At 43.2% G+C, this 26,628-nt stretch overlaps 1 protein-coding gene across 2 annotated transcripts in view; it reads left to right on the top strand.

Annotated features, from left to right (window-relative positions):
- The window catches only part of BRF1 (BRF1, RNA polymerase III transcription initiation factor subunit), a 249,905-nt gene that overhangs the window by 50,946 nt on the left and 172,331 nt on the right, over positions 1 to 26,628 (top strand). Inside the window, exon 3 of one of the 2 annotated variants that reach the window (XM_019550818.1) lies at positions 14,492 to 14,665. In XM_019550818.1, coding sequence (XP_019406363.1) covers positions 14,492 to 14,665 — 174 coding nt within the window. Of the gene's footprint in view, positions 1 to 14,491; positions 14,666 to 26,628 lie in introns of those variants that run through there. The other variant, XM_019550819.1, reaches the window with a different exon arrangement.

Raw genomic sequence — 26,628 nt, 5'->3', positions numbered from 1 at the left:
CTTCCTGCCTTTTTTGAAGATGGGAACCACGTTGGCCCTCTTCCAGTCCTCCGGTACCTCACCAGAGCATCATGAGTGCTCGTAAAGCCGTGCCAGGGGACTTGCAATGACCTCGGCCAGTTCCTTTAGAACTGTAGGGTGGAGATCATCCGGACCGGCTGACCTGAATACGTCCAGCCCCTCCAGAAGCTTCCTGACTAAATCCTCGCTAACCCGTGGCCCAGGTGTGCCTCCCCCGGGGCTGAGGGGGGCCCATCAGGGGGGTGGCTGTTCTGGTCCCTACTTAGGAAGACAGAGGGAAAGAAATTGTTAAACATGTTAGCTTTGCCGTCCGGTGTGACGACCAAATTTCCCAACGTGTCCTGCAAGGGCCCCACATTACCCGAGACCGTCTTTTTACCCCCTATGTATTTAAAAAAGGACTTCTTATTGTCCTTAATCTGGGAAGCTAGTCCCAGTTCCATCTCTGCCTTGGCCTTCCTAGCTACCCCCCTACGTCCCCGGGCAACTACAGAATATAGTCCTCCCGGTGATGACCCCTTCTTTTCATTGGGTGTAAGCCTCCTTTTTAGCAAGGAGACATTCCTGGATGCTTTTGGTGAGCCACGGAGGCTTGTGTGCTCTCCTGCTGCCTTTGATCTTCATTGGGATTACCTTTCTTTGGGCTTGGAGGATCATCTCCTTAAGGAGCAACCAGTCTCCTTGGACACCTGCCTCCCCTCCCCTCCGGGACCTCAGTGCTTGTCCAAGACCAGCAAATATCATATATGAATATCATCTATAACGGCATGGAACTGATTGCTGGGGGACCAATTTAAGCACAGAGTTAACGTTCTGTAACTGTGACTTGCAGAAACACGTAACTCATGGCTGGTAAGTATCAGGACCAGGCCTGTTGTACAAAGTTGAGAATACTTGGGCCTCTGGTTCTTCCATTTAAAGAAATATAGCAGCTGGATCCTTTTGTCAATTTTATATATAAAATTGTTTGAATAAGTATTAAAATTAACACCTCTTCCTTGTCTTTCTTGTATTGCATTTCCCCTCTTGGCTTTACTTCAACTTTTTTATCTAATTTTTTAGATCAAATTTTATTTTTTCTTGTGGTATCTTCAGTAACTGTTTTGTCTTTTTTTCCCTTAACTGTGTTTCTCTCTCTCTTTGCATCATTTTTCTTTACTTTCTCATCTAGCTTCTTTTTATATTTGTGATGATTTAGCAAATCTGTGTCTATACAGTTTAGGATTTCTGATAATGGGTAAATAGTGCTGGAAGGGACCTCATAACATCATTTAGTTCAGCCCTTTGCCTAAGGAAGGATCACCCCTGACTAAACAATTCCAGTCAAATGTCTGTCTAACCTGCTCTTGAAAATTTCCAAGGCTGGAAATTTCCAAGGGTGGCTAGTTCCAGCGCTTGGCCACTTGTGTAGTCAGAAAGTTTCTCCTAATCTCCAACCTAAATTTTTCTAGGTGGTCTTTATGTTCCTTGCCTCATCTCCAACCTAAATATTTTCTGCTACCATACTTCGAAGGCATTGCTCCTAGTTCTGTCCTTTATGGCAGAGGATCCCAACCACCGGGCCATGGCCTGGTACCAGGCTGCAGTGGGTTGGCTGCTGGGTCATGGCACAAGCCCCTTGCTCAGACCCCTGTCTGTCTGCCTGGGCAAGTGGCTTCAGGGGTCATAGCTGAGCTTCCAGGGTTACAGCCAGGCTGCAAGGGAGTCCTGGGAGGGAGGCAGCCGGCTCTGCGTGCCCGGTCTCACTTCCACTGGGCAACGGTTTAAAAAAAAGGTTGGGATCCACTGCCCTATGGTCACAGAGAAAAGCCTGTCTCCATCCTCTCTATAATCACTGTTTTAGGTATTTGAAGACTGTTAATCAGATCTTTCTTCGGTTTTCTAATCTTCAGACTAAACAGTCTTAGCTCTTTCAGCCTCCTCCATAAGTCATATCTCCCAGGTGCTTATAAATTGTATTGCTGTCTGCTGGACTCTTTCCAGTCTGTCTGCATGCTTCTTGAAATGTGGGCCCCAAAACTGGACGCAGTAATCCCAGGTAAGGCTGTACTAGTGCTGGAAAGAGAAGAAGAATCACTTTTCTTTATTTGCAGGTATCATTCCTTTTTGCTACAACCTAGTATGCTGTTGGCTCTTCTGCAACAAGAGCACACTAGATATTTCTCAAGTGCAAGACTTTGCACTCGTCCTTGCTGAATCTCATCTGATTGACTGTGAACCATTTTCCAGTCTATACAGGTCATTCTGAATCCTAGCCCTGCCCTCCACCCTGTCTGCAACTCCACCTGACTTGGCAAATTTGTGGATGATACCAAGTGTGCGCTCTGTCCCATTGTTCAAATTGTGGATGATAACACTGGACCCAGGACAGACCTCTTGGGATCTCACTTGGTACCTCCTCCCAATTAGACTGTGAGCCCCTGATGACTAGTTGTTGAGCATGATGGTCCAGTCAGTTATGTATCCACCTTCAGTGCTTTAATCAAGTCTACATTTCCTTGTTTTGTTAATGAGGATTTTGTGGGTCTAAAGCCTTGCTGAAGTCAAGGTACGTCACATCCACTGCTCTCCTCCATCCACAGAGCCTGTCACCGTAGTGTGAAAGGCAACCAGGTTGGTCAAGCATGAGTTGCTCTCAGTGAACCCTGCTGCCATTCTGGCTGTTCCTGGTCACCTTGTTCTTCTCTAGGTCCTTCACAGTGGATTGCTTGAGGACCTGTTCCATGATCTTTCTAGGTATCGAAGCCAGGCTGACTGGTCTGTAATTCCCTGCATCCTTTTACTTCCTGTTTTTAAAAGATGGACATTGTATTTGTGCTTTTCCAGTCATCTGGGACCTTGCCTGATCTCTCTCAGTTCTCAGAGAGGTGCCAAATGGTTCTGAAATTACCTTTATTTCCCTCAATACCCTAGGGAGCATCCCATCCAGACCTGCTGACTTGAAAGCATCTAATTTCTCTAAGAAATATGTAACTTGTTCTGCCATTACTTTAGGCTGTTTGTCTGCTTCCCTATCTTTATTGCTAACTGCACTTCTCATCTGGTAGCTGCCCCTGCTTCTGAAGCCTGGAGTTAAAGGCATTAAATATGTTAGCCTTCCCTGCATCACCCATAACTAGGTGGCCTTCCATGTTTCGTAGGGACCTATGTTTTCTTTGGTCTGTTTCTTTGTTTTGATATATTTGTAGAATCTCCTTTTATTGCCTCTTATGTTCCTTGCTAGTTGGATCTCAGATTATGCCTTTGCCTTCCTAATTTTCTCCCTACATGCCCATGTAATACTCTTGTACTCTTCCCTAGTAATGTGACCAATATGACCAAATTTCCACTTCCTGTAGGACTCCTTTATGACTTTCAAATCATCAAGATTGCAACAAAAGACAAATTTGGCTAGGCAGCACTTTATTCTTCTTTTACATAGCTTGCTTTTTGCCCTCTAATAAGGGTAGTCTTAAAGTACAGGCAGCTCTCTGGACTCCTTTATGCCTCAAACTTGCTTCCTTGGGGATTCTGCCTAGCTCTTCCCTGAGCTTCCTAAAATCTGCTTCTCTGTAGTCCAGTGTCTTTATTCTGCTGCTCTCCTTCCTTCCTCCCCTTAGGATCTACAACTCCTGTCATTAGGGACCTAGTCAATTTGTGATTTTTTGGAAGCCATGAAATCCATGACTGTCCTTTAAATCACTTAAAAAATCACACCAAAAACAGCTTAATAAAAATAAAATGCTTGCTGCCTTGTCGCCTTCCTGGGACGGGAAGGCACTGGCTGGTGGGGCGGCACGAAGGGCAGCCAGCAGCCAAGATGGTAGCTGCCCCCTTGCCTTTACCCGTCTCCACCATCTATCAGCATCAAGGTGCAGGGAAGCCATGAAATCCATGACTGTCCTTTAAATCACTTAAAAAATCACACCAAAAACAGCTTAATAAAAATAAAATGCTTGCTGCCTTGTCGCCTTCCTGGGACGGGAAGGCACTGGCTGGTGGGGCGGCACGAAGGGCAGCCAGCAGCCAAGATGGCAGCCCCCCCTCCCCCCCAATCCCTCCTTCCCCTCCTGGGGCTGCTCCACCAATCAGTGACGAGGAGCAGGCAAAAGGCAGATAGCAGCCAAGATAGCGGCCACCTCCTTGTCCCTCCCCTCCAGTCTCTCCACCAATCAATGGCAAGAGGCAGGGCCACTGGGAAATGCCTGCAAAGTCAGCTCTTCATGCCACAACCAACCCTCAAAGTTGAGAAGAGCCCCTGCCCCCAGCCAGCCTCTCTGCTGTCTATATTGGAAAGTTTATCCTCACCAGACTCCAAGGATTTGCTGTACTGCTTATGCATTGCTATGTTTCCCTCCCAGCAGATGTCCTGAGAATTAAAGCCCCCATGAGAATCATGTCCCGAGTTTTGGAAACTTCTGGCAGTTGCTTAAAGAAGGTCTCATCCACCTCCTCCTGGCTTGGTGGCCTGTAGCAAATGCCGATCATGACATCTCCCTGCTGCTCTTCCCTCTGACCTTTTAACAGGCCTACCTCCCACTTTGTACGACACTTCAGAAAATGTGCACGTCTCCTTTAAATATATTTTCCCCCTGCCTGTGCTTCCTGAACAAGCTATAGTCATCCATGACCATACTCCAGTCATGTGAACTATGTCACCACCTCTCCTATCCCAGTTGCATCATAATGCTGTGATTGTACTAGGATCTCTGATTCTTCCTGTTTGCTCCCCATGCTTCTTGCATGTGTATATAAACCCTTCAGGTATCTAACTGATTGTCTCTGCTTGTCCTGAGAACATGGCTTAGGCTTTTGTTGTTGCTTATTCTTGCTAAATTTTTATCCCCTGTCTCTACTTTGATTTCATAGACATTAGGGCTGGAAGGTACCTCGTAAGATCATCGGGTCCAGCCCCCTGCCCAAAGGGCAGGAAGTCACCTGGGGTCATAGGATCCCAGCAAGATAAGCATCCAAATATTTCTTAAATGTGTCCAGAGTAGGTGCTTGCACCACCTCTGTAATGCCAGTGTTTGGGAAGCAGGATATTCCCAGACAGAGAGCACAGAAGGCTTTGGAAAGGGAGGGAGGAACTTGGGAGGGTCCACGGGGCCGCAGGAAGCTTTGCCCGAGTGAGGGGAGGAAATGGATGGATGCTGGTTTTGGAAGATAAGCCATGAGCTATAAGAGAAGGATCCTGGGCAACCCCAGATGGTCCTCATCCCAGTCCAGAGAGTAGTTACTTGAGGCAGGGTTACACCTTCTCCATATCTCAAGGAGCAGCCTGTAGACCAGGAAGATTTTCCCCCAGGGATGCAGGGGAAGGTTGGTGAGCTTCTTGGGAGGCTTGTGGGAGTTGGCAGCAGTGTCACAGAGGAGCAAACTTGAGGGCACCCCGTGTGCTGACAGAGGGCCTAACACAAGGTCTGCAACTGGAGCGCGTCTTTTAAAAGACCAAGTCGGGTACTTGGCTCTGATTCTGCTGAGTCCGGCAGACTAAGGTGAGATTTCAGCCTCTGTACTTGCAGCAGTCTAGTGACTGTCCAGTAAGGGAAACTCAGCCAGACATGTGATGCTTCCCCAGCATCCCCACCTGCTTTTTCACTCATTCTAGCAATCTTTTTGTTTCCACTCTGCTTCCTCGCACAGTGGGTTTGGAAACATTTATGAGGTATTTAACTGCCAGATGACTAAATATACAACCAGACTGGGGAGGGAGGAGAGCACTGTGCATTGACAGCAACGAAGATAAAAAGCTCACTCCTACATAGGGGGAGAGCGTTGGGATTCCTTCCCTTTTTTTCGTTTTCCCCATCCATCTAGAGGGCCTGTGATAAATCTAGAGACTGTTAGCTGCTGCAAGCACTGATAGGATGCGTTTTCAGTTGGCCTTCTAACCTGAGCCTGTGTTGGGAAGGGCAGCAAATAAATCAAATAAATCAGTAAGTAAATAAAATAAATAGTCTCCTACATCTTGGTGTGTCAGCTTTGTAGCTGCTGCCACCATGGAGGATGTCTCTGTTCTGCAGTTTGTTGTTCTTGCCGATGGATAACCATTGCCTGGCTTTTCTGCTGCTTTTCCTTATTTCTCAAGCAGCAAGAGAGTGGAATTAACTTGATTCTTGTCAGTTGACCTGATGCCCACAGGAATCGAAAGAACAGTTCATGTCAGTTTTCCCTCTGCTGCAGGTTAGGAGAGCGCTGGCCAGCCACAGGAGCGCCGGAGCTGTCTATCATCAGGCAGGCGCCACTGCATCAATTCTGCACTCTGGTTGCATTTGGAAGGGTCTGTGTAATGCCAGCTTAACCTTGTGTTTCAAATGAGCACAGGTTTTGTAGAAGTTGATGGTTGGGGAATCTCTTCTTTTGGCAAAAAGATTTTTTTTTTTTTTTTTTTTTAAAGATTTGTATTGCAACTTTTCATCTTCCTTAGCTTGTCAGAGATGTATTGTTAGCTGAATGATGATATGGCTGATAGATTCTGCCCATTTTGGTGTGGCTGAAAAAAATATATTTAAAACATTTTTTATTAAAAAATCTGCCTAATATGGTCAAGTAAACAGTGTTATGAGCAAATCCCCTCTGTCTGTAATGATATAGGTGGGCGATGCAGTAAGTACTCAGTTCAGTGGTAATGCTTTGTGTTGTGGTTATATTAACAGTTGACAAGAGCTAAGTAAAGCTTGTGAATGTTGATACACATTGTGTAAATACCACTAAGACTTGTTCCATTTTAAAATGGGTGGTAAATATAACCCAATGGGAAAAAAAGACCATGGGAACCAAACAGAAGGAGGGAGATTAAATACAAATAATAAGCTTTAATAGGAATGGAGGATGATGCATTGCTATCACCAGTAGCAGTGTCTTGAAGCTCTTGGAGTGAGATTTCTTCTTTCTCATCCTTTAATGTCAGTTAAAGAATAGCTTTCATAAACCACGAGTATATTCACACTCTTCGCTAGCAAGATGGCCTTGCAGCTGATTCAGGATTAAAAGGGTATTTTGCAATCTTCCTGAGTGAAAAAGATCAGATTTAGCATAACTTCTGGAATTTAAAAACAATTGCTTTCTTCCAAAGATCATCTGAAACAACCTGAAGAGTTTCAGCTACAGAGCCATCCATCACTATTTTATCATTTTGTTTGCAAATTTTACTTAACCAGCTTAATGTGAGCAAACAGCCTCAGCAGTTTATCAAGGCATGGGAATAGCAGGGCTAGGAGCAAATGGCCAAGGAGCAGGAGAAGGCCTTCTGACGGCCTGCACTTAGATGTCAGTGAAGTCGGCTGGGTGTTGCTTGCCGTGCGGGCATTCGTTTCCATCTTCCCTCTCTCTTCCTTACAGTCCACGTTCCATGCCACCTCCTTCCCTTTTCCTCTCCACCTTCCTAGTCCTTCAGTTTTCACCCCACCACTCCCACATTAATTAATTTAAAAAAATGAAGAAAACAAGCTACTTTTTTAACATAGCTAATTTTGATGTTAGATTTGACGGGAACAACATTAATTGCCTTCCCTTCCCTTCAAGTTCTTCTTTCCTAGTTACTCAGTTCCCTAACCTGGATGTTACTCTCGGTGCTTCCCAGTTCCCTTCCCCACACGCCCAAAGGAGTAAAGAAGTTTGCCATCACTTTCTCTCTTCAGTGTTTCCACAAACTACCCTCCAACTGCCATGCCTTTGTCTAAAAGGGTGTCAGATCCTTTTCTTCTTGGTCTTTCTTGCCACCCACATCATTTCCCTGTAGTCTTTACACAATCTGAGCAGTATTTTTCTGTTTTTCTGATCATGTTCCCCCTCTTTGAAGCTACTACCTCCCCTTCCTTTATTGCGTCCAACTTCGTTATACACCTGCATAAATCCCCTCTCTCTGCATTCACCAGGTTGTATTCCTTTCTCATTACAATTCTTACTGCTTCTACAGATATTATGAGTAGCTTGTCTGCTGCTTAAACAAAGGTTTGGTGCCTTTTTCCATGCCTACCTTCTGTGTGAATGTTGTCCTTGCAGCCATGCATGTTCAGGTCCTTCTGAAAACCCCCATGATGTTCTGGTTCCATTAAGAGATGTAAGCCTTTAATGCTCAATTTGTGCTGTTTAATGTTGCGATAATTTGGCCATCTTAGCAGAATCTACAGTTGGGCAGGATCTTTCTAGGCAACTAGACCTTGATCCTGTTGAGTGTTATGGATCCATTCTGCATGTAGTCCATCACAGCTGCTTGGGTTGTCCATACCACATTACTCCTTTTTGTTGTCTTTTTTAGGATAGAATAAAGCAGGTAGAAGAGGATTAGTGAAAATAGGTGGGAGATTTTAGCATTGATTTGTGACAGTGGACTAGAGACATGCCAAGCACCCCAAACAGCCCCCACATGTTCAAAATGCTATAGAAAGAGATCTTTTGGGTGAGGTTTTGCAAAGAGAAGTGAATTCACTCACTAAAATAACTCAGATTTAGATAATGAGTTTGTAGCAAGCGTAACATCATGCAAGCAATTGCCTTTAATGGAATCTAGTCTGTTTTCTATTACCACTTCCATGTTTGTCTTCTGTCATTGCAACCTTACAAAAAACGCTTAATTCACTACCGTCTTTAACTTTGCTTCATTCAAATAATGTTAACTTGCTACAGTACCACTAAGTATATCATTAGCATAAAAGGAAAGATGGAGAGAATATGGATTAATAGCTTGTGATGAGGTATTTTGGTATTGCAGCAGCAGTGCATTTAAGCTCTTATCTTTAGTTGCTCTTGGTTTTCTAGGAAACCAGTTCTGTGCACTGAGACTTATTATGATGATGTGCCATTTCTTTAATGATAATACAAAGGGAAATTTATCAGGAATACTTATCTGATGAAAGGGTAGGAGATAAGCAAGAAAATATCATCTTAGGTCTATTTAAGGCTGCGGGTGCTTGACTTTGCAACTTTTAAAGGATCTGCCCATAAAAGGCACGGTAGGAAGTTTCCTCTGGGATGGTGGGAAAGAGCAAGCAACTCTTTAGTGAGGTGCTTCTGTAGTGACAAATTTCTAAAAAAGGAAGAAGCTGTTTCTTATGAGGAAAGAGCTGATTTCCCTCTTCTTGTTTCTATAATAATTTACAATGCAATCTTGATGTTGGTGCTTTGCTGCATTTGCCACTGCTGCTAGCATTTAAAAAGCAAGATCCAGATTCCTACACAAGTCTGTTTGATTATCACCGTTCATTGCATCCAAATGGTATAAAATTATAGACATAAAGACAGCAGAGTTGAGTTTGGATCTTTATCTGTTTTTATAGGTCCTACATACCTGTCCGGGTCAACAAGCTCTTTGTTACCTGAGTGTAGGTAACACGTGGGTTACTTTTGATGAAACTATATTTTAGTAGGTCTGGTGATAAAACAATGAAATATAAATATAAGTGCAGTTTGTTCCTAAGCAGAGATCCAGAAAGTGATTAGCTTTATTTGTCAGTAGCATTGGGTGCTTGATTCTCTGTTTTGCTTACAGAAATGTAGACTTTTATTTTGGACAGTGTAGGCTTTTATGTTTGAGGAATAAATAGGATTTGCCTAGCACATGTCACGTACCTCATAAAACATCTGTAGGCTTCTTCACTGTTCTCTCACTCATTTTGGGTGGGTGGGAGGGAATATTTTTTGCTATTGTTTTGCTTGAGGAAAGAGTCACATTGGCTGATACTGATCCGATTGCTGATATGCAGCTGGGCAACTTGGAGAGCTGCCTCCGGCTGTTAAGTCTGTTGTAGGGGAAGGGGCAAGGAGGGAGGGAAGGGGTATGGGGGCACAGATTGAGGCCCTTGCAGTGAGGGAGGGAGTGGGGCAGGGGCAGGCACTACACTACACAGCTGGGATGGGGTACTGGGATAGAGCTGTGGGGAGCGGGTGGTGGCTCCTGCCACTATGCAAACCCTGGAGGGACATATGGGTGCCCCTGGATCTGTGTGCGGGGCAAGGGCAGGCTCCACCCTGCACTGTGCATTCCTCTGCCATGTACTGCTGATCTTTGCGGAGCAAGTGGTCATTCCAACCCTCCCTGCTTTGTGCCAGGGCTGTTGGTTTCCCTACTACTGCAGCCTGTGCTTACCCTTGCTGCTGAATGTGCTGCCTCCCATCACAAGTAGAGACAGAAACTGGAACTTGATGGGAACAGTAAGCAGCAGATGCAGAGGGGTGGCAAGAGGAGCCCTTGGCACAGAGCGGGGAGGGCTGGGGTGCTGTGGAGGGTTTAGCAGTCCGCAGCAGTGGCCCACTGTTAAAGGTTGCCAACCCTTGCCTGAAGAATCTCTCTTCTTCTCTGGAAAGACATCCTCTCTGTAGAAAAATGGGGCTGTGGGAATTGGCAGGCTTGGTGTTCATGGCACTAGCAAGCACCTTTTTCAGCTCCCTGTAGTAGGGTCATCCCTGGACACCTGATTCTTATCCTTCACCTTCCTGAAGAGCTGTTCCATGTCTGATGCCCTGCAGTTCAGTCTAGTGAAAGCCCGGCTGAGTGGGCTGCTTCCTCTGTAGTGATGGATATTCCTACTATTGTGGCTGAAATCCTGGTGTTTGCTGTATGTCCTCCAGATATGTACCAGCTAACTGCCCCTTGGGAGACGTGGTGGGACTGGTCTAGCAGGGGTTATACGGCAGTCTGGAGCTGGTAAGGGTTGCAGCAGTCTGCAGAGTGAGTGAGGGGTTAAGTGCTGAATAAAAAGTTACGAAGTGCCAGCTTGCTTCTGGGCAGCAGGGACATGGCCAGTCCGGTCCTACGAGCCATGAGCAGCATGTGCTGGCCCCAGGGCTCACTGCTCATGCAGCAGAAGGGGCTAGCATGGGGCGTGTGCTGTGTGCAGCACGTGGGCTGGACCTGGCACGGCACGTGGCTCGGGGAGTCCGGGGCATGGGCTGCATGCTGTGCGTCAGACTGCCCCCCTTCCTGCTCTCTGCAGTGCCAGGGCCAGCTTGTGCTGGCCTCATGCTGTGGCTGGACCTGGCACCATAGGCACGGCAGATCCACACCAGTCCAGCGACCCTCATCCACCTCTCGCAGCCAGATGAGTTTGACATCCCTGCTTTACAGGAATCTTTAGAAGTTTAATTGCCGATTGTCTCATGACCCATCTTAGCTGAAACAGGAGCTTAAGTTGAGCACAGCCTGTTTGGAAAACCAGTGAAAGAACCTCATTTACTAGTGCACTTGGCATGAATAAAGACCTATTGAGAAGGGCACATCTTTCTCTGAGACTTTAATTTACTTTCCCACCACTAGAGCCACAGTTGGATTTGGCAGTTAGTGTTTAGGAAAGTAGTGTCCAAAGAAATGGCATTAGAGGGCAGAGGTGAGCTAATATATTGCAGAAGTTGGCAGGAGTCATCGCATGCAAATAACGAATGACTTTGAGCCACCGCTGAGAAAGGGAGAGTAAGGTAGTGATAGATCTCCAAAGGGTATTGCATAAAAAGTGCAAAATAAGATACCGTGTTCCTAAATAGGTTGCCTTTACACATCAGCGTCTTCTGTCTCCTCAGACCTCAGTTTGGCAAGGTAAATGGAGAATCGCTCTTCACCCCAGAGGTGACCACGTTTAAGTTTTGATGCTGGATGAAAAACTTTTACTCTAAAAGCATGTGCTAATTAACCAGATGTGGTGTTGGCTCAGCAGAGGATGGACTACACCAAATTCTTTTCTTACACTTTAAAAATAAAAAAAGGTTAAGAATTAACGAGAGTAATCATGATGACTTTGGGGTGCGGCCTGCTGAGTGAGGAAGAAAAGTGCCTTTGAAGGAACATGACTATTAGCTTGTTTGTTGTTTGAAAATTCACATCTTTCCCCTCTCCAACCTTCCTCTTTTCGCCATTTTCTGGTATCATCCTGGCCCGGGAGCTCTGTAGAAGTATCTCTTTGATTGCGTTCCTCTCCGGGGGATAACAGGTGCCTACTAATAGCTGCATGCAGGTTTTGCCTCAGGCAGGAGCATTGATATGGCGGCCTTTTAGAATGACAGGAGTGTCAAGAAAATTGTTGAAATAAACTGAGAGGGAATAAAAGGTCTGCGGGATAGAAGGAGCTTGAATACAAGGCTCTAGGTTAGAGGGGGAAATGCCCAAAAGGTGGTGGAGAGGAAAAGAGGCGATGGAAGAGTGCCTTGTTCTGAGGGGATGACTGGATCTGAAGTGTTTTGGCAGCTCAGGATCTGAACCAGGACTCTGTGAAGTTAATGGAAAAGCTCCTTTTGACGTGAGTGGACTTTGGCTCGTCTCCCAGTACCTTAGTGAATTGATGTTTGGAAAGAAGACAGACTTGAGATGAAACATCTCCTCCCCCCTTACCACTCCCATCCAACTTCTCTCCTTCAGTTGAAAGCTGTTTATAATTGCCTACTCCCTGTCCAATAAACGAGCAAAATTAAAATTCCTTTGGGAGCAGCCTTTCCCACAGTGACTGTAGCCTGACTCCTCGATGAGCTCTGATGACTTCCACGTGTGCGGAGCGGGGATTGACGCACCTCTGTGCATGGCTTCCCGCGCGGCGCACTCTGATGGAGCCTTGATTAGATTTGCGGGAGCTTCCTCAGTGGCATTAAGTCAGAGTGTTGCTGACTCAGAGCTTTGCAGAGATTATACAGTGACCCTAATGTCGTATCACGGGCGCTTGTGTAGGACGTGCTTGATTAGAAGGTCACACAGGGTAAAGAGTGCATGTATATTTGTGTTCATTACCATTGTCTTAACTAGGAAACTGTGGATATGCCACTGGCACACTATACCCTACTCCTCAGTTATAGTACATGTACTATTTATAACGTTACTGAAATTAATGGATGCATGTTTTTGTGAATATAGATATCTATATCTCTATATCTATCTATATCTCTCTATCTCTATCAAGCTATATCTAGATATAGATATATATAATATAGATTTCTATCTCTGTCTCTAGATATTTAGATATAGATACATCTAGTGCATTCTCTCTCTCTCTCTCTCGTGTGTGTGTGTATCTAGTGCTCCCCTCTCTGTGTATATAGAGAGAATATTAGATATAGCTATCTATATCTATCTATAAATATAGATATCCTGTGTGTGTATGTGCGCGCATGTGTGTATTGGAAACATTTGTCTTATTGAACTAAAGGGTTTTTATTGTTTTAAAGAACTGTCTGACCGATGGGCATTGGTTAGTTAACCCAGCACTCTTGTCATCCTGACTTCTGCTATCTTATACTTAATTCTTTCTTTGGCACAGTTTTTAGTAGCATAACATGTAAACAAGGGTTGGGCTTTGTTTTCCACAGGTGTCTTAGCGGTTGAACCACTTTCTGTCATGAGGCATTTAAAGTATTTACTTATTTTTTTGAGGGTGAAGGCACATTTATTTTTCTGAAGCTGCTAACCAGTCTATATAATTTGGCAGCCAAGCATTCAGTGAAGTCGCTACTCACAACATATACATATGAAGTAAAGCCTTCCCTAGCAGAGGCAGTCATGGATGAAATTAGCTCTTTTTTCCTTATGTGTTTGGCCTGTGGTTGGAGGGACTTGCACACTTCATCAGTTTTTTGAAGCAGTGCAATAAAATGTATCCTTTGTTTTTGCAAATTTAACTCAACTCTACCACTACTTGAGTTTTTAGAAGTATAGTACTTGCTCAGTGGTAGAGGTAGTTTTCAAGCTCTTTTGGACAAATCTTCCTGTTTTTGAAAAAGTGCTTAGCATATTTTGGATGTTGGGTCAGCTGGATATAAGGAATAATGGGGCTACATTTGTCCATAGTTTATGGGGTGAGTTGGTTCTTGAGTGAGCAAAGTTGGACTTACAGTTGAGTTATTTTTGAGGGTGCTGGTGGACACCTACAATTCCTGTTGATTTCAGTGGGAGCTGTGAGGTTTTGATCCTTTAGAAATCAGATGGTAACAGTCTCAAAGTGGGTACCTCAAAATAAATGGGCAGACCTGATACTTCAGGACATATCTCCATGGGTTTGCATGAACTAAGAAATTCTTCCTTAAATTCTTCTTCAAAAGTGGGATTACTGTATTACTGTAAGGCACTTTGTTAGCCTTTTTGGTGACATCTGTGTGGTGCAAGGTGTTGTTCAGGTGAGCTCTACTGTGCTAGCTCTGTTCACGCTAGCTCATGATCTGGCCCCAGCACAGCTGCACTGGTGTGGTGTTGTACAGGAAATAATAGGTTCTTCTCAGGAGAGGTTTTTGCCTTGCATGCTATATTGCGCTAATGTAGCTATCTTGTTCCCAGTTGAGGAGCTGCATGCAGAGTTGGCATGTGGGTGTCCCTGTGGTACTGCTTTGCCCTTTATAGACCAACTGTCTGGGACTAGGTAAAAGGAGGAAGTTCTTCTGCAGTAAATCGTGGAGATAGAGAGACTTCTGTAGTTAATATTTGGAACAAAATTTTTCTTACTGTATTTGGTGAATAAATCACAAAGAAATAGATAAGTTGCAAAATTTCAAATCTTTTCTCTCTCCTTTTGTTTTTTAGGGAAACGTCAGATTCACCATTTGGGAAACCAGCTGCAACTCAACCAGCACTGTCTTGATACTGCCTTTAATTTTTTCAAGATGGCAGTGAGCAAGCACCTCACCCGTGGAAGAAAGATGACTCACGTAATTGCTGCGTGTCTCTACTTGGTGTGTAGAACAGAAGGAACTCCTCGTATCCTTTCACATCTGAGCAGTATGAAAGGTATATCTTGGATCCCTTAGGTAAAGCAACTTACGCACTTGACAGAGTTAAAGTCCTGGTCCCTGTGCTATTAATACAAACCTGCTTTTAGAACATTTAGACATTTGCTTTCACCTTTCCTCTTCGTATTTGATCAGAGAAATGTTTGGAGCCAAATTTTGCCTTTGCTAGGGGTATGAAGTGACGATCATTCCTGTGTATCCCCAACAGAGTTTGGCCCTTTGTAAACGATAAGGTCTTGTATTATGCTGGAAGTACTCTCTTTAGTTTTATTCACTTTTCCCAGTGTTTTCAGCTCTCCATCTCTTTCCTGGTCATTGTAAAATTCTGGCCTCTTTTTGGACTTAATTTTTTAAAATAGGATTCCATAACAGCAAGTGTTAAGGGACAGAGCACTTTTCTGGTGGGTAGCCTGGCTAAAGCCCTGCTTTGGTGCACATCAAAGTGAACAGAGAAGCTTTCATTGCCTGCCTTGGTGCGGAATCGAGCGCCACATGAGCTGTATGCTGCAGTGGGATGATTGATGTCAACTTTAGCTGTGCAGCAGAGCAGCAGTGAAGCTGCTTTGTCATTGAAGCTGCACAGATACATTAATCTCACAACCTCTGCCTGTTTAGGCAGAGAGGGGTATTTGGCTAGTGGATCCATGTGGTCTGTCATCTGCTGGCTTCAGCTTGGTGTTCAAAGCCCCTGAAGTTCTCTTGTGAGCCAAACTGGAGGATGGAGGCTTTCTTCCCCTCTAGCAAAGGAGAAGTGGGTTCTGTTGTTGTTTAAGCCATCACAGTGGGTGTTTTTTAGTGGATCCAGGTATTCAGCTGGCTGTTATCACTGCTGTAGCTCAGAGTCATTACTGGGATTTACTCTTTTAACACCTGTGTGAAGGGAGGTTTAGGAAACTGCATATGGGAGATAAAGGAATTTGCTCAAAGATCACACAAGGCTGAACGTGGAACTGAAGTTGGATTTTCTACGCCAGTGTCATGTCCTTTAGATCATCTTTCTTTTGTCCTGAAGGGGTTTGTGTCAAAGTTGTCTTAAGTACTAGATGCCCATGAACTTAAACATTCATATTTTGTACTGCCAGGTTTATCAGTTACAAGAGCTAGGAGCAAAATTGTAGCATAAAGTCAAAGAAGTGCACAAGAGATGTTCTGTAATATCTACCTGTTCCTTTGCATTAAAGGAACTTTTTATGTCATGAACACCTTATTTGAATTTTATTTTTATACCATTCAGTTTAATATTGTGTTTCTCTTTTTAGAAAATTGATTAATCATTTTCACTTCCAGATTCTCAAATAAAGAATTACAAAGAGTGCTTCAGAAATATAGTGCATTGAGACAGCGCTTCAGCTGTGGAGCTGCAAACAAATCTTGGTTTAAAATTTTTTTTTTCTTACTAAAGTATTTAAAAGTTTGGTATTAGACAGCCTAAACTTTGGGGTAAAAGTGTCTCAAAGTTGTCACTTTTTAACCAGCTATTGTGCTAAAAAAAGTAAAAGCTGCCAGACTTTCACATTTTTAAAAGTGATAGTTGAGAGTCATAAAGTGAAACCGTCTAACAGTGACACAGCCAAGACGTGTAGATTTGATTTTGTTCCAACAGAAATATTAAAACATATCAAATGTTTTAAACAGCCAGGCTGCAGGGAACAAGCAAGCAATGTTGTTGGGCCAGTCATCTGTGTAGCAAGTGTTATTCTGTTGTTTATAGCACTTAAAAACAAACCAAACATCTAGATATGCCTATAACACTGTTGAAAGTTTGTGTAATGAAGTTATGTGCAAAAAACACTGCAGAGATTGGCAGTTCACAAATACCTGAATTAATTTGTCTATTTGTTTTTCTTTTATTTAAAATGTAGCTTCCTATGTGATATTCCACACAGAAATGGCCATGTATAAGGGTGTTAAGTCAGGCTGAGTCTTTTTATTTTAACAGGGCAAAACTACTTCATCTTTCTTCCTATGGTTGCCATGACATCTGGATCCCAAGAGGTGGTAGTATGTGTAGCCATCTGGCTCAATTATACATGTGGTGATTTTCTAATCTACTACATAAACTCCCATTCAGCAGCTAGAGTTGATAGTAAGAGTTCAGCCGTGTTGAAAAGCTTTACAGATCAGGGCGATCTGCTTGGAGAGGATGAATTCAGGTTATGGTGTGTACGTTTTGCTTGCTTTTCGCCATTCCACTTGTTGCTTTTCCTGCAGGATCAATAGCTTGCAGTTCAGAATAAAAGCAAACGTGGAGGTAGGTACTGGGCACAGAATTCCCTGTTCTCTTTTTCCAGTATCTAACCTTTTCATTTTGAAATTTAGAGAGCTTGAGAGTTTGAAATGCACCTTGGGAAACGCATGTTGCCTCAGATTGTGATGGGAGATTATGTCCATTAGAGGGACAAAATCTACCATATTTTGATTCTGAGCCAGATAAGAGGCCTGCTGTATGCATAAGATGCAGTGATGCTGCTAAAAGCTTTCAACCTTGGGAGACCAAAAGCAGATGAAGAGAATGAGAGTGCAAAATAACCAGCAAAGCAGAGCTGTGCACTCAGAATGAAGATACAGTTGGCTTGAGTTTCATTCTCTCCTAGATGGTGTGGACACGCACAAGGCAAAATAAGAGGGTTGAGGGGCATCATCAAAATACGCATAGTGTTTGTATCCTTTTTTTAGCTTGATATATGTCGCTAGCTTGTTGGATTAAAAGAAGGATTTAATCTCTCCGTTATCAGTTTGTCAGTTCCTCAGAAGCATCAGAGAAGAGATTATTTAGCACAAACAAGGAAAAGGTTAAGGTCTTGAGAATCATTTTTGAGGGCAGGGGGATCTAGATATAAGGGGTAGCATGGAGGAAGGTAGCACAGCTGAGATGATCTGAAGTGGTAAATGGGTTATTTTAATTTTGGATTGCTGAAAAGAGCCAATGGAGGATTGTAGGTGTCATGGATGTGGGTATAGATAGATTACATGAAAGCAGGTTGCAGTGTCTGAGATGGGGGACAATGTGTGAATAAATTATCGCAACAAAGAAGACAATGCAATGTTATGAAAGAAGCAGCAAAGATGTGAACAAAGCCTGGGTCTGATGGAGAATGGTTATGGTCCCACCTGCAGGTCGGGTGGCAAGGAAGGTAGTTGGTGTCAGCAATGGAGGGAGGGAATGGGAGGAGTTAAAAACAGTCCTGTTTTGACCATGTTAAGTTCAAGTTGATGGAGGAAATTACATTTGTCTCCAGTGGAAATACTCTACCTTCATATCCTACCTACATAATCTACATTCTTTATAATATTCTATTTTCTAGATACTATTATACTGATGGCCAAGCTATGCTAAGAAGTTTAGGAAAATTCCAGGCAAATCTATGGTGCAATGCGAGTTCTGAGTGTTTAGATTCCAGTCAAAACTAGAAAAAGTAAAGTCAATACCAAATTTTATTTTCTTGCTATATTATTTAGTTAAATAATTAGTCACTTTTTATATTCTTTTATTAAGAAATATTTTTACGTAACAGAGCAACAAACTAAATTGTATGCTATTACTTGAAATTAATTCAAATTACAGTGATTCTCTAGTTCCTAGGAAAAGGTAAAAAAAAAAAAAAAAAAAAAAAAAAATTATATCCCAGATAACTTGAAGTCACTGCTCATAGATTTATTTATTTTTCGCCTACCAGCTTCAATGTTACACTTCATTTAATCTTTTTTCACATTATGCCTCCTCCATCTTAATATTTTTAAAGGAGGTGTGGGTTGTTAATTATTAGCTAAATCTGGGAATTGCAGTTCATCAGCATTTAGATTAACTTCATGCAGTAGCTTGCATTGTAATCTCCCTCTCATAGAGATTTGCACTGTTGCTATCAGCTGTAAAGGTAAAACACAAGAAGAAATATAGAAAAGGTCCTGCATTTACACATTTTGGAGCACTAAGGACTGGAAGAACTGGTTATCCCACTCTTAGGGGACAAATCCTGAGAGAGGCTGAGCTTATCCAGTACCCTCTGACTGTTGGAAGTTACAGGTGCTCAACGCCGTCGCAGAGTTGGCTGCCGACTCGGTTCTTGGAATGGTAACAGACCTCACTTGTTTCTCTTTAATGTTGTGAAAAGCTTTTCCACCCCTACATATCTGTTTGAATGGAAACAAAGAGCTTTTTAGCTGTTGCTGCAGTTCCCAAGAGAGAGTGCTTTGAAAGAGCCAAACATGGTTTTTTGACTGATTAGTCCATAATCTGTAGTTGGCCTGGACGTTGTTCAAGAACAATAGAGAATTGCATAGTATTTTCCAGGTAGTATCAAAGTTTGTTTTAATTGAGGACTGTTTCATCTGGTCTGTTTTTAATTTGCTGTGCATAAATGACCTTAAAATATACAACATTTTATTTGATTATATCCAGTGCTGGTCTCCTCCCCTTGTTTTTATGAATAACTTGTGTGGTGGATGGATATGCACTGTATGGTAAACTGAAGAGCCAAGCAGGATGTCCTTTCTGGTTTTTAAAGTATGTCCTTCCAGTTATTTAAATTAAAACAAGTCTCTTCAGTGTAAGTGCCATTACTTGCAAACTAGCCTTTGTTGAGTTATAGTTAACTGAGTACGAGCTCTTTATTTCCTTCTGTGGCCTTTTCCACATGAGGGGTGATCATAAAAAGTCTCTGTGAGGATTCTCTTGTGGAGCTGTCCTTGTGTGGTCCTGGTCAAGTGAACAGAGAATAGGATTTCCCTGTCCAGTAAAGCTGCCCCAAACCTGGTGACCCCCCCCAGCTTATTCGCATGGAGGCCCCATACTTTTGCTATAGTTCTGGCCTCCAGCGGGCTTCTTGGCAGTGCAGGATGGGTGGGATGAATCTGCATCTCCTGGTTTTGTAAATGTGTTTTTCCTGAGACGGTCCATGTGACCAGATAGGAGACCTATTTCCCTTATCTTTGTCTTGCCTGGTTCTTCCTGAGACCCCTGAAGAGTCCCCAGGGAAGGTGGTGGTGATAAATATTGCCATAGAGGGTCCACGGTGGAAGATGGTTGACCATGTATGGCAGACTTCTGGTCACAGATCTAGAGGCACTGAGAGGATGTAGGCCTCTTACGATTTTTTTTTGATGTTTTTTTTTTTTTTTAAATGTAAGGTGTAAGTTTGCAATAGTAGTTAAATTTTTAATAAATAATTTTAATAAAGATTGTGGGTTTCAGAGTACCAAATAGTCTTCAATCATTTCAGTCTAAGAAATCATATATGGATATCTAGCATCTACTGCCTGTTGGATTCTTAGTGTTGGAGCAGCATATTACAGACCTGGCTAGATAACTGTATAAGCAAAAATCATGGTGCAGTTCAGATTTCAGGCACACAGTAGTGGTTTGAGTATACATTATTTTTACTAGCTCTTCTGATAAACATGATTGGAGAGACAGAAGTGGAGAGGGATTCCCTTAGGAGCAGCACAAGGATTCAGGACCCAAAGGCTGGGGAGTCTTGTTTCCTGAGTGCCCCCACTTACCTATCTCTTTGTGCACTGGGTTTTTCTAGCCATGAGAGGAAGGAGAAGGGGCTGAAGTGGTGAGTGGCAGTAAAGGACAGCTCTGCAACTGGAAATGTTGGAAGGAAAGGCAGTAGTTCTTCCCTGCCTTCTCTACCCTATGACATTTGTTAAGGGTGAAGATTCATTTCTGTGAATCGCAGCGGCCATTACCAGACCTGCAGGATGCTTTTAGAGGGGGCCTGAGCAAGAACTGGGCTTGGAGTACACGGGAGAGTGCCTTCCTCCCTCTGTTTTTACGTGATAGCCAGTACCGTAGCTTCTGAGCACAGTAGTTCTTTGAGTTTCCTTTCTCAGTAACCCTATGACGGAGGGAAGTGCTTTGATCTCCATTTTACACATGAAAAACAAAGGCACTGTGAGGCTACGAGACCTTGATGAAGGTCATGCAAAACTGTGTGTTGGAGCGGGGACTTCTGGTTCAGGTGTCCGATGTTCTGGCTTAGTATCCTAACTGCTGGAGTCTCTGAGGTCTGAAAGGGGATGGAAACTCCAGTAAAGCATACAAGACTCTCTGGAGGCTTGGTGTCTCCACTAGGTAAGTCTTTGATGGATACGTTCCTTTTTTCCTCCCACTGAGATAAGTCTTTGCAAGAAAAAGGACAAGGCTTCCTTTTTATTAGAAATGAAAAATTAGGTCTCCAGCAGTCATTTGACCTGCACCAAGCTTGCTGGAGCCAGCATTCCTGAATGTTCCCAATTAAAAAGTTAGTTTCTGAAATGAGATGTCAGTCAACATTTTCATGGTCCTAGCTAGGGAAGTTCAGGGAACTGAAGCAACGTTTGTGGGTGGTTGTTGTTTTTTATTTCTATTTGCCTTTTTTTAGTTACTTTTTAAGTTTAAGACTGAACTGTTGAATCCAAACTACATTTTTTGCATAAATAATAAGCCAAAAAAGTAAGTGAATTACGCTGTTCTGAGATTATGTAGTTTGATTGAAAATAGTCACGCAGAGCCTTTTGCAAGTGTTATATCCATTGTATTTCAATATTTTAGTCTGCTGGGATTTTTCTGTGCTAAAAAGTGGCAAAAGGTATTACTCTGAACTCTGAATGTCACATTTCTTTGGAGGGTCATGATTTAGAAACCTCTTGTCTGATTCATTTCAAAATGTGATGGGGAAATTGTCTCTGACTCAGTTCTAGGTAGTTTTGAGACTCTCCTGACTTTGGAGGGCAGAGGTAGAGGGAGTGGGTTTTAGATGGGAGAGTGGTGAAGCAAGGTGGGCTAACAACAGAAACTTAAATGCATAATGGTTACTCTTGCCTGTGGGTGCAGAGTGGTAGCACAGAACAGTTGTGGCAGTGGGGAAGTATGGCTGGAAAGAGAATTAAGCCAATTAATCAAGCAGATAGAAGTACCAGCCTCTGGATGGCAGTAGGCTGAAATTATTTTAAAAACAAACTACTCTGTGCCAGCAACAAGAGCCAGCACAGTGGACAAAGATTTTTCCTTCCCAGGGCAGAGTTAAACATCTAAAAATCATTTTGGATCAATCTGGACTGATTGGCAAGCATTTGGGAGACAGGGCTGGTTTGGGTACTAAATGAACTTCCATGTGAAAAGGGGGATGTGTCCATTTTCCACTGTGACAAATAACACATCCTTTTCCTTGCTCTTCCATCTCTACATCAGGAAGTAATGCTGACAGGATGCTGGCTGTACTCTCAGGACCCTGGTACATTTTACATTTAAGATGCAATTATCCTGTTAATTGTGCCATAACATAAATAGTAACCTGGCCGCACATTCAAGTCTGGGTATGGTGTGGTAAAACAGTAAACACACCCACAGAGTTATTCCATATAAACTGTTTAGCATTTCCATGGCTTGTTTGCATCGCTCGTTAAATTGAATGTGGCAGATTCGGGCTAGCCCATGTCAGATACTGATGCTTAGCTGAGTACAGGGCAACCCTAGGGTCTGGGGCACACCTGTTCCCTACCCCATTGGACTTTGTGGGTGGAACCAGTCCCGGACCCTGCTTCCCTGTCTTATCCCTGGAGGCAGATATGGGGGCACTGTGAGCGTCTCTCTCATCTTGGGCTCATTGCACCCCGATCTTTAAAAAGCAGGTGCACAGGTGCAGCTTTTAAGGGTCCTGGTGTGCCAGTACCCCAGGATCTGGGAACCTCTTCTTGATCCCACAGTCCTCGACCACAGGGGATGTTGGCAAACTGCATGTGGAGTCTGGAATGAGAAGAGACCCCGGGGTTGGGGAGAAGTTTCTTTGTCTTGGAGTCTCGGAGCATGGGAACCTTGAGTAACTGCTTTCTGACATCCTTGACAGATGGGGACCTGGGCTCAAGGAGCTTCTCTGTGGTCCCTGTGCACCAGGAATGTCAGAAAATGGCACGTGCATCCCAGCTGCACACACTGTTTCTAAAGGTCCCAGCATGTGATGGGACCCTGGGGTTGGGGATTGGGGTTGCCAATCCTGGCATCTTTTTGGGACCTAGAAGAACCACTGCATAGCCCAGCTGGGCTGTGCGCACAGTTTTTGCTCATTGTGGCACCTGGGGACCCTGCGATCTGGGAGGGGCTGATTCTCCATGCCCAGTAGCCTAGCCAGAGCTGCTCACTGTGAGGTTTTGACAGTCAGCTGATTGTCTGCATGGCAGAGACTACACTGGGGCTGGTTCCAGACCCTGCTTCAGGCCCTGGCCCCAGCTAGCAATCAGCTGATTGTTGGTTACCCAGCTTTGAATTTTCTGGTGCAGGGGACCCAGGTCCCTCCTACACTGTCATGTGAAGGACGATTGGGTTCTAATCTCCAGTCCAGAGCTACGCATCCTGCCATGCATGTGTGGCGTGGCTGGAGAAACGGTTGTTGGGAGGGTGGATCAGATCCCACTGTGCCTTGAAGTGAATGTCTGCCAGTAGCCAAAGTGTGAACTCCTCTGACTTCTCTGTTAAGCAAAGCAGGGAGAAGCTGCTAGGAAGAGTAAGAAGAAAAAAAAATCCCTGTGCTTCACACACTGACATTAGAGAGAGAGAGAGAGAGAGACAGACACTGGGGAGGTGGAAGGAAGTGGGGCAGGTAATTTGGATCTCAGGGAGAGGGCGCAGAATAAAAAGGGTAGGGGGAAATCTGAGGCAGTAGGTGAAACCAGGAGTGTGGTGTCATCGGTCAGCTTATGCACATTCTGGTCCATCTTGGATTATTTGTAGTTTCCTTGTTAAATATTTCTTCTAAGAAGAAAATTACCTAGGATATACTGGAATGAACAGAAGTGTTCAGCCCCTGGGGTGAAAAGTGGCTCTCAGATCCTCTGATTGTCACTTGAAAAAATTTTCACTTGTGGATGACTATGCTGTAGCAGAAAAATAATGTGTACGATTGCCATGCAGGTTTTCCCTGCAGGGTGTGCTGTTCCTGGGAGTCATTTCAGCCTTCCATTATTTTGGGTCATAAGTTTAGCCAGTAGACATTTTATGTGATTTAGTAGACATTTTATGTGATTTTTATTATTTTCTTGTGAAACCTAAAAAAAACTCCAACCCAAATTGTAGAGAAGGGCTCCTTTTCAAGGCTGTCAGCTTGCTGTGCTCCTCTTTGAAGCTTCATGCTAACTGTCTGTTGCGGGTGGCGATACAGTGGCATTGCCAAATTATAGGGGGAGGGAAAAACTGCAGCAAGTGCACTACTGGTGAGTGACCCACTTACAAGAGCAGCACTAATTCTTGTATGTTAAAGCATCCTGGGAAATTCAGATAAGAATGTTGATCTCTACAGTTAATAGGATTTTGATATGTAGTGTCCGAAAGAAGCAGAAAGTTCCTTTTTTTTTTTTTCGGCTAATATTTTGTTTAAGAAGCTTGCTTTATCTGAAGGTTGCATTGCTGCCAAGTTGCTGTGAAGGTTAGAAACGTAATCCTGGGCACTGGCAGTGAAGAATCAGATCCTACCCCCTTGGAGTCGATGGCAAAATTCTTATTGGCTTCAGTGGGGCAGGACTGTGCCGTGTTAGTTTTCAGCAGTCTGTTGCTACCTAACAGATGGCTCAGACTTTCATAACGCAATATTGAGCAAAAGTATCTGCAACAGATTTAGGGAGAATAACAACAGTGGATGCCCTGTGAGAGATGAGAGATTTGTCTGGATTCGGTATTTTGGTTTTTTTTTTTCCCTTTTTAGTCTGACATCCTGGAGAGTAAGGGCCGAAATAATTCTGATTCAATTGCAGGTTTCTTTTAGTCTATGAACAGTTCTTTTCATAGCATGCGTGTAGGTCAGCTTGACTGCTGCTGAGAAACATAGATAGTGTTAGCAAGGGATTCATTGCTTATAGATCACATCGGTTTTTGTTATTTCTCTGCTGTCAGGAAGAAAGGTAACTCTGTGGTCCTTGAATGGTAAAGAGGAGCCACTAGAAAAATAAAGGGCACTTTTTGGTCTCTGGTGTGCTGCTGGAAATCTGGGGTAGCTTCACTGAAGTTTGTGTAGCTGCTGGAGATTCAACCCGCTGCATAACCGGACAGAAAATGATTGTTGTTTGCCATGTGGATGTGCCTGGAGCCCCTCTCTGGAGCTGAGCATTGTACAAACAACAATTAATGGCTTCGGCACACAGCAACTTGCAGTCTAAAACCCTGACCCAATATGCCCTTGCAGGAATTGAAGGGCCTGCTTAACTCTAGTGGATGCTTAGCATGTCTCCTAATGAGACTTTAGATTTTTTTCCTAATATTACTAGGTTTTTAAGTAAATCCTTGCTTGGGCCTTAACACCTGCAATATATTTTAGCATTTTTTAAGTTGCTTTAAAGTTTATGTACAAAAGAAAATGATTGGCTTGGCCTTGTGGTTAGCAAGAGCCAGCTACTTGATCTTTAGGTTTGATTCTTATTTAGCCTTGGAGTAACAGTACTAAATAGCATATTGATCTGATGGGAGGAAAAAAACCCCTGTTTATTATGACTCTCTGCTACTAATCCTGGAGGCCAAGTGAGGAGCAGTGTAAAATGACTTGTTCTGGAGCCTTGTGTAGCTGAGGATGTGCGAGGTGTTGACTGGATGTTGAGGTAAAGAAGTCTTCCATGAAGAACCCCAGCAAAGAGAACAGGGATCTGATACTTTGTCTTTATAGGTTTCAGTAACAACAGTGGTCAATTGCTGCATTTGGGTAACTGTTAGACTTGTGACTGAACATGTCATCACTACTCTGTGCATGCGTGCTTGCATGTGTGTGCATAGATCGCTACTGTATGTTGAATACTAATTTTAGAAATCAATTATAGAATTAAATGCCCTTTTCCATTAAAAGTAGTTTTGAAGATTAGGTGTATTTGCATTTATAATAGCAAGTCTTAGACTGTTAAATGCTTTCCCCGATTAACGTGAAATATTATGGGATAGGATCCATAAAAGCTGCTGCAGTGTTATCCACAAACACATTTACATTTTGTACCTTGGTGCAGGAGCAGCAGCAATACCCAATTTTCAGATTTGTTTAGGAGATTGAGTACTATATGTCACTAGGTTTAAGAGCTAACCTCTAATACAGAAATCAGACTGGACCACAGCTAGAAAATTAGTTAAGCCTCTAATACCTTGAAAACAGGATATTTAATTCAATTGTAGCTGTTCACTGAGAACAGCATTTCAACTTCTCAGCTTTCCAATAAATTTTGTGAGCGGTCTAAAAATTGACCTCTTGCATTTTAATGAAGCGTAAAGTTTAGGAAATGTTCAGGTGGATTTTTCTGAGAAGTCTGGTTTCTTCCTAGGCTTGTTATTAGGATTGTTTGCTAAACAGTCTGTGTACAAATAAAACTCCATCTCAGCAATAGTATTAAATCAAGTGTTTGTTTTAGCAGTTTTGTAAACTCATGCAAAATATTATTGCAAATGGAGACTTTGCTAGCCTTTCCATTGTTTGTTTGTCGTCAGTGCACATCTGTGTCCTTCCTAAAAGGTAAATAGAAAGTCTCCTGTGAGTTACAATCAGTGCAGCTTAGTGCAACAGTAAGCACAGAAGATGGAAGAAAAATGTGGCAAGTGCTTTCTTTTTCTCTCTTTTTTTTTTTGGAGCGCAAAAAATGGATCTCTGCTATGTACCTGCTTTTTAGGACTGGGAAAAGCAGGAGTCCAAAAATTATCAGAATCTTGATTTCCTAACAGGCACTGCCTCTGCAGCAAAATGTTTCCGTAGCCTTTCTTTTGTTTTTGAATGCATTAAGATGTCAAAAGAATTAACCAAAATAACCTGCTTTTAATTTAGTAAATTATGTATTTTATTCAGCACTTAAATACCTTGATATAAAGTGTGAGTTACAAAACTTCCTCCTGCCTACCTTGCGTGAGTCATTAAATCTTAAATTTGTCCCATTTGAGAGAATTGCTTGCATCTGCATAAAGGTGTTAAAACCTTATTGAAATAAAGTACTTAT

This window comes from Crocodylus porosus, unplaced genomic scaffold (genome assembly GCF_001723895.1).
Source record: "Crocodylus porosus isolate Cpor-Errol unplaced genomic scaffold, CroPor_comp1, whole genome shotgun sequence".
Taxonomy (NCBI): domain Eukaryota; kingdom Metazoa; phylum Chordata; order Crocodylia; family Crocodylidae; genus Crocodylus; species Crocodylus porosus.
This window is presented reverse-complemented; position numbering and strand designations above follow the sequence as displayed.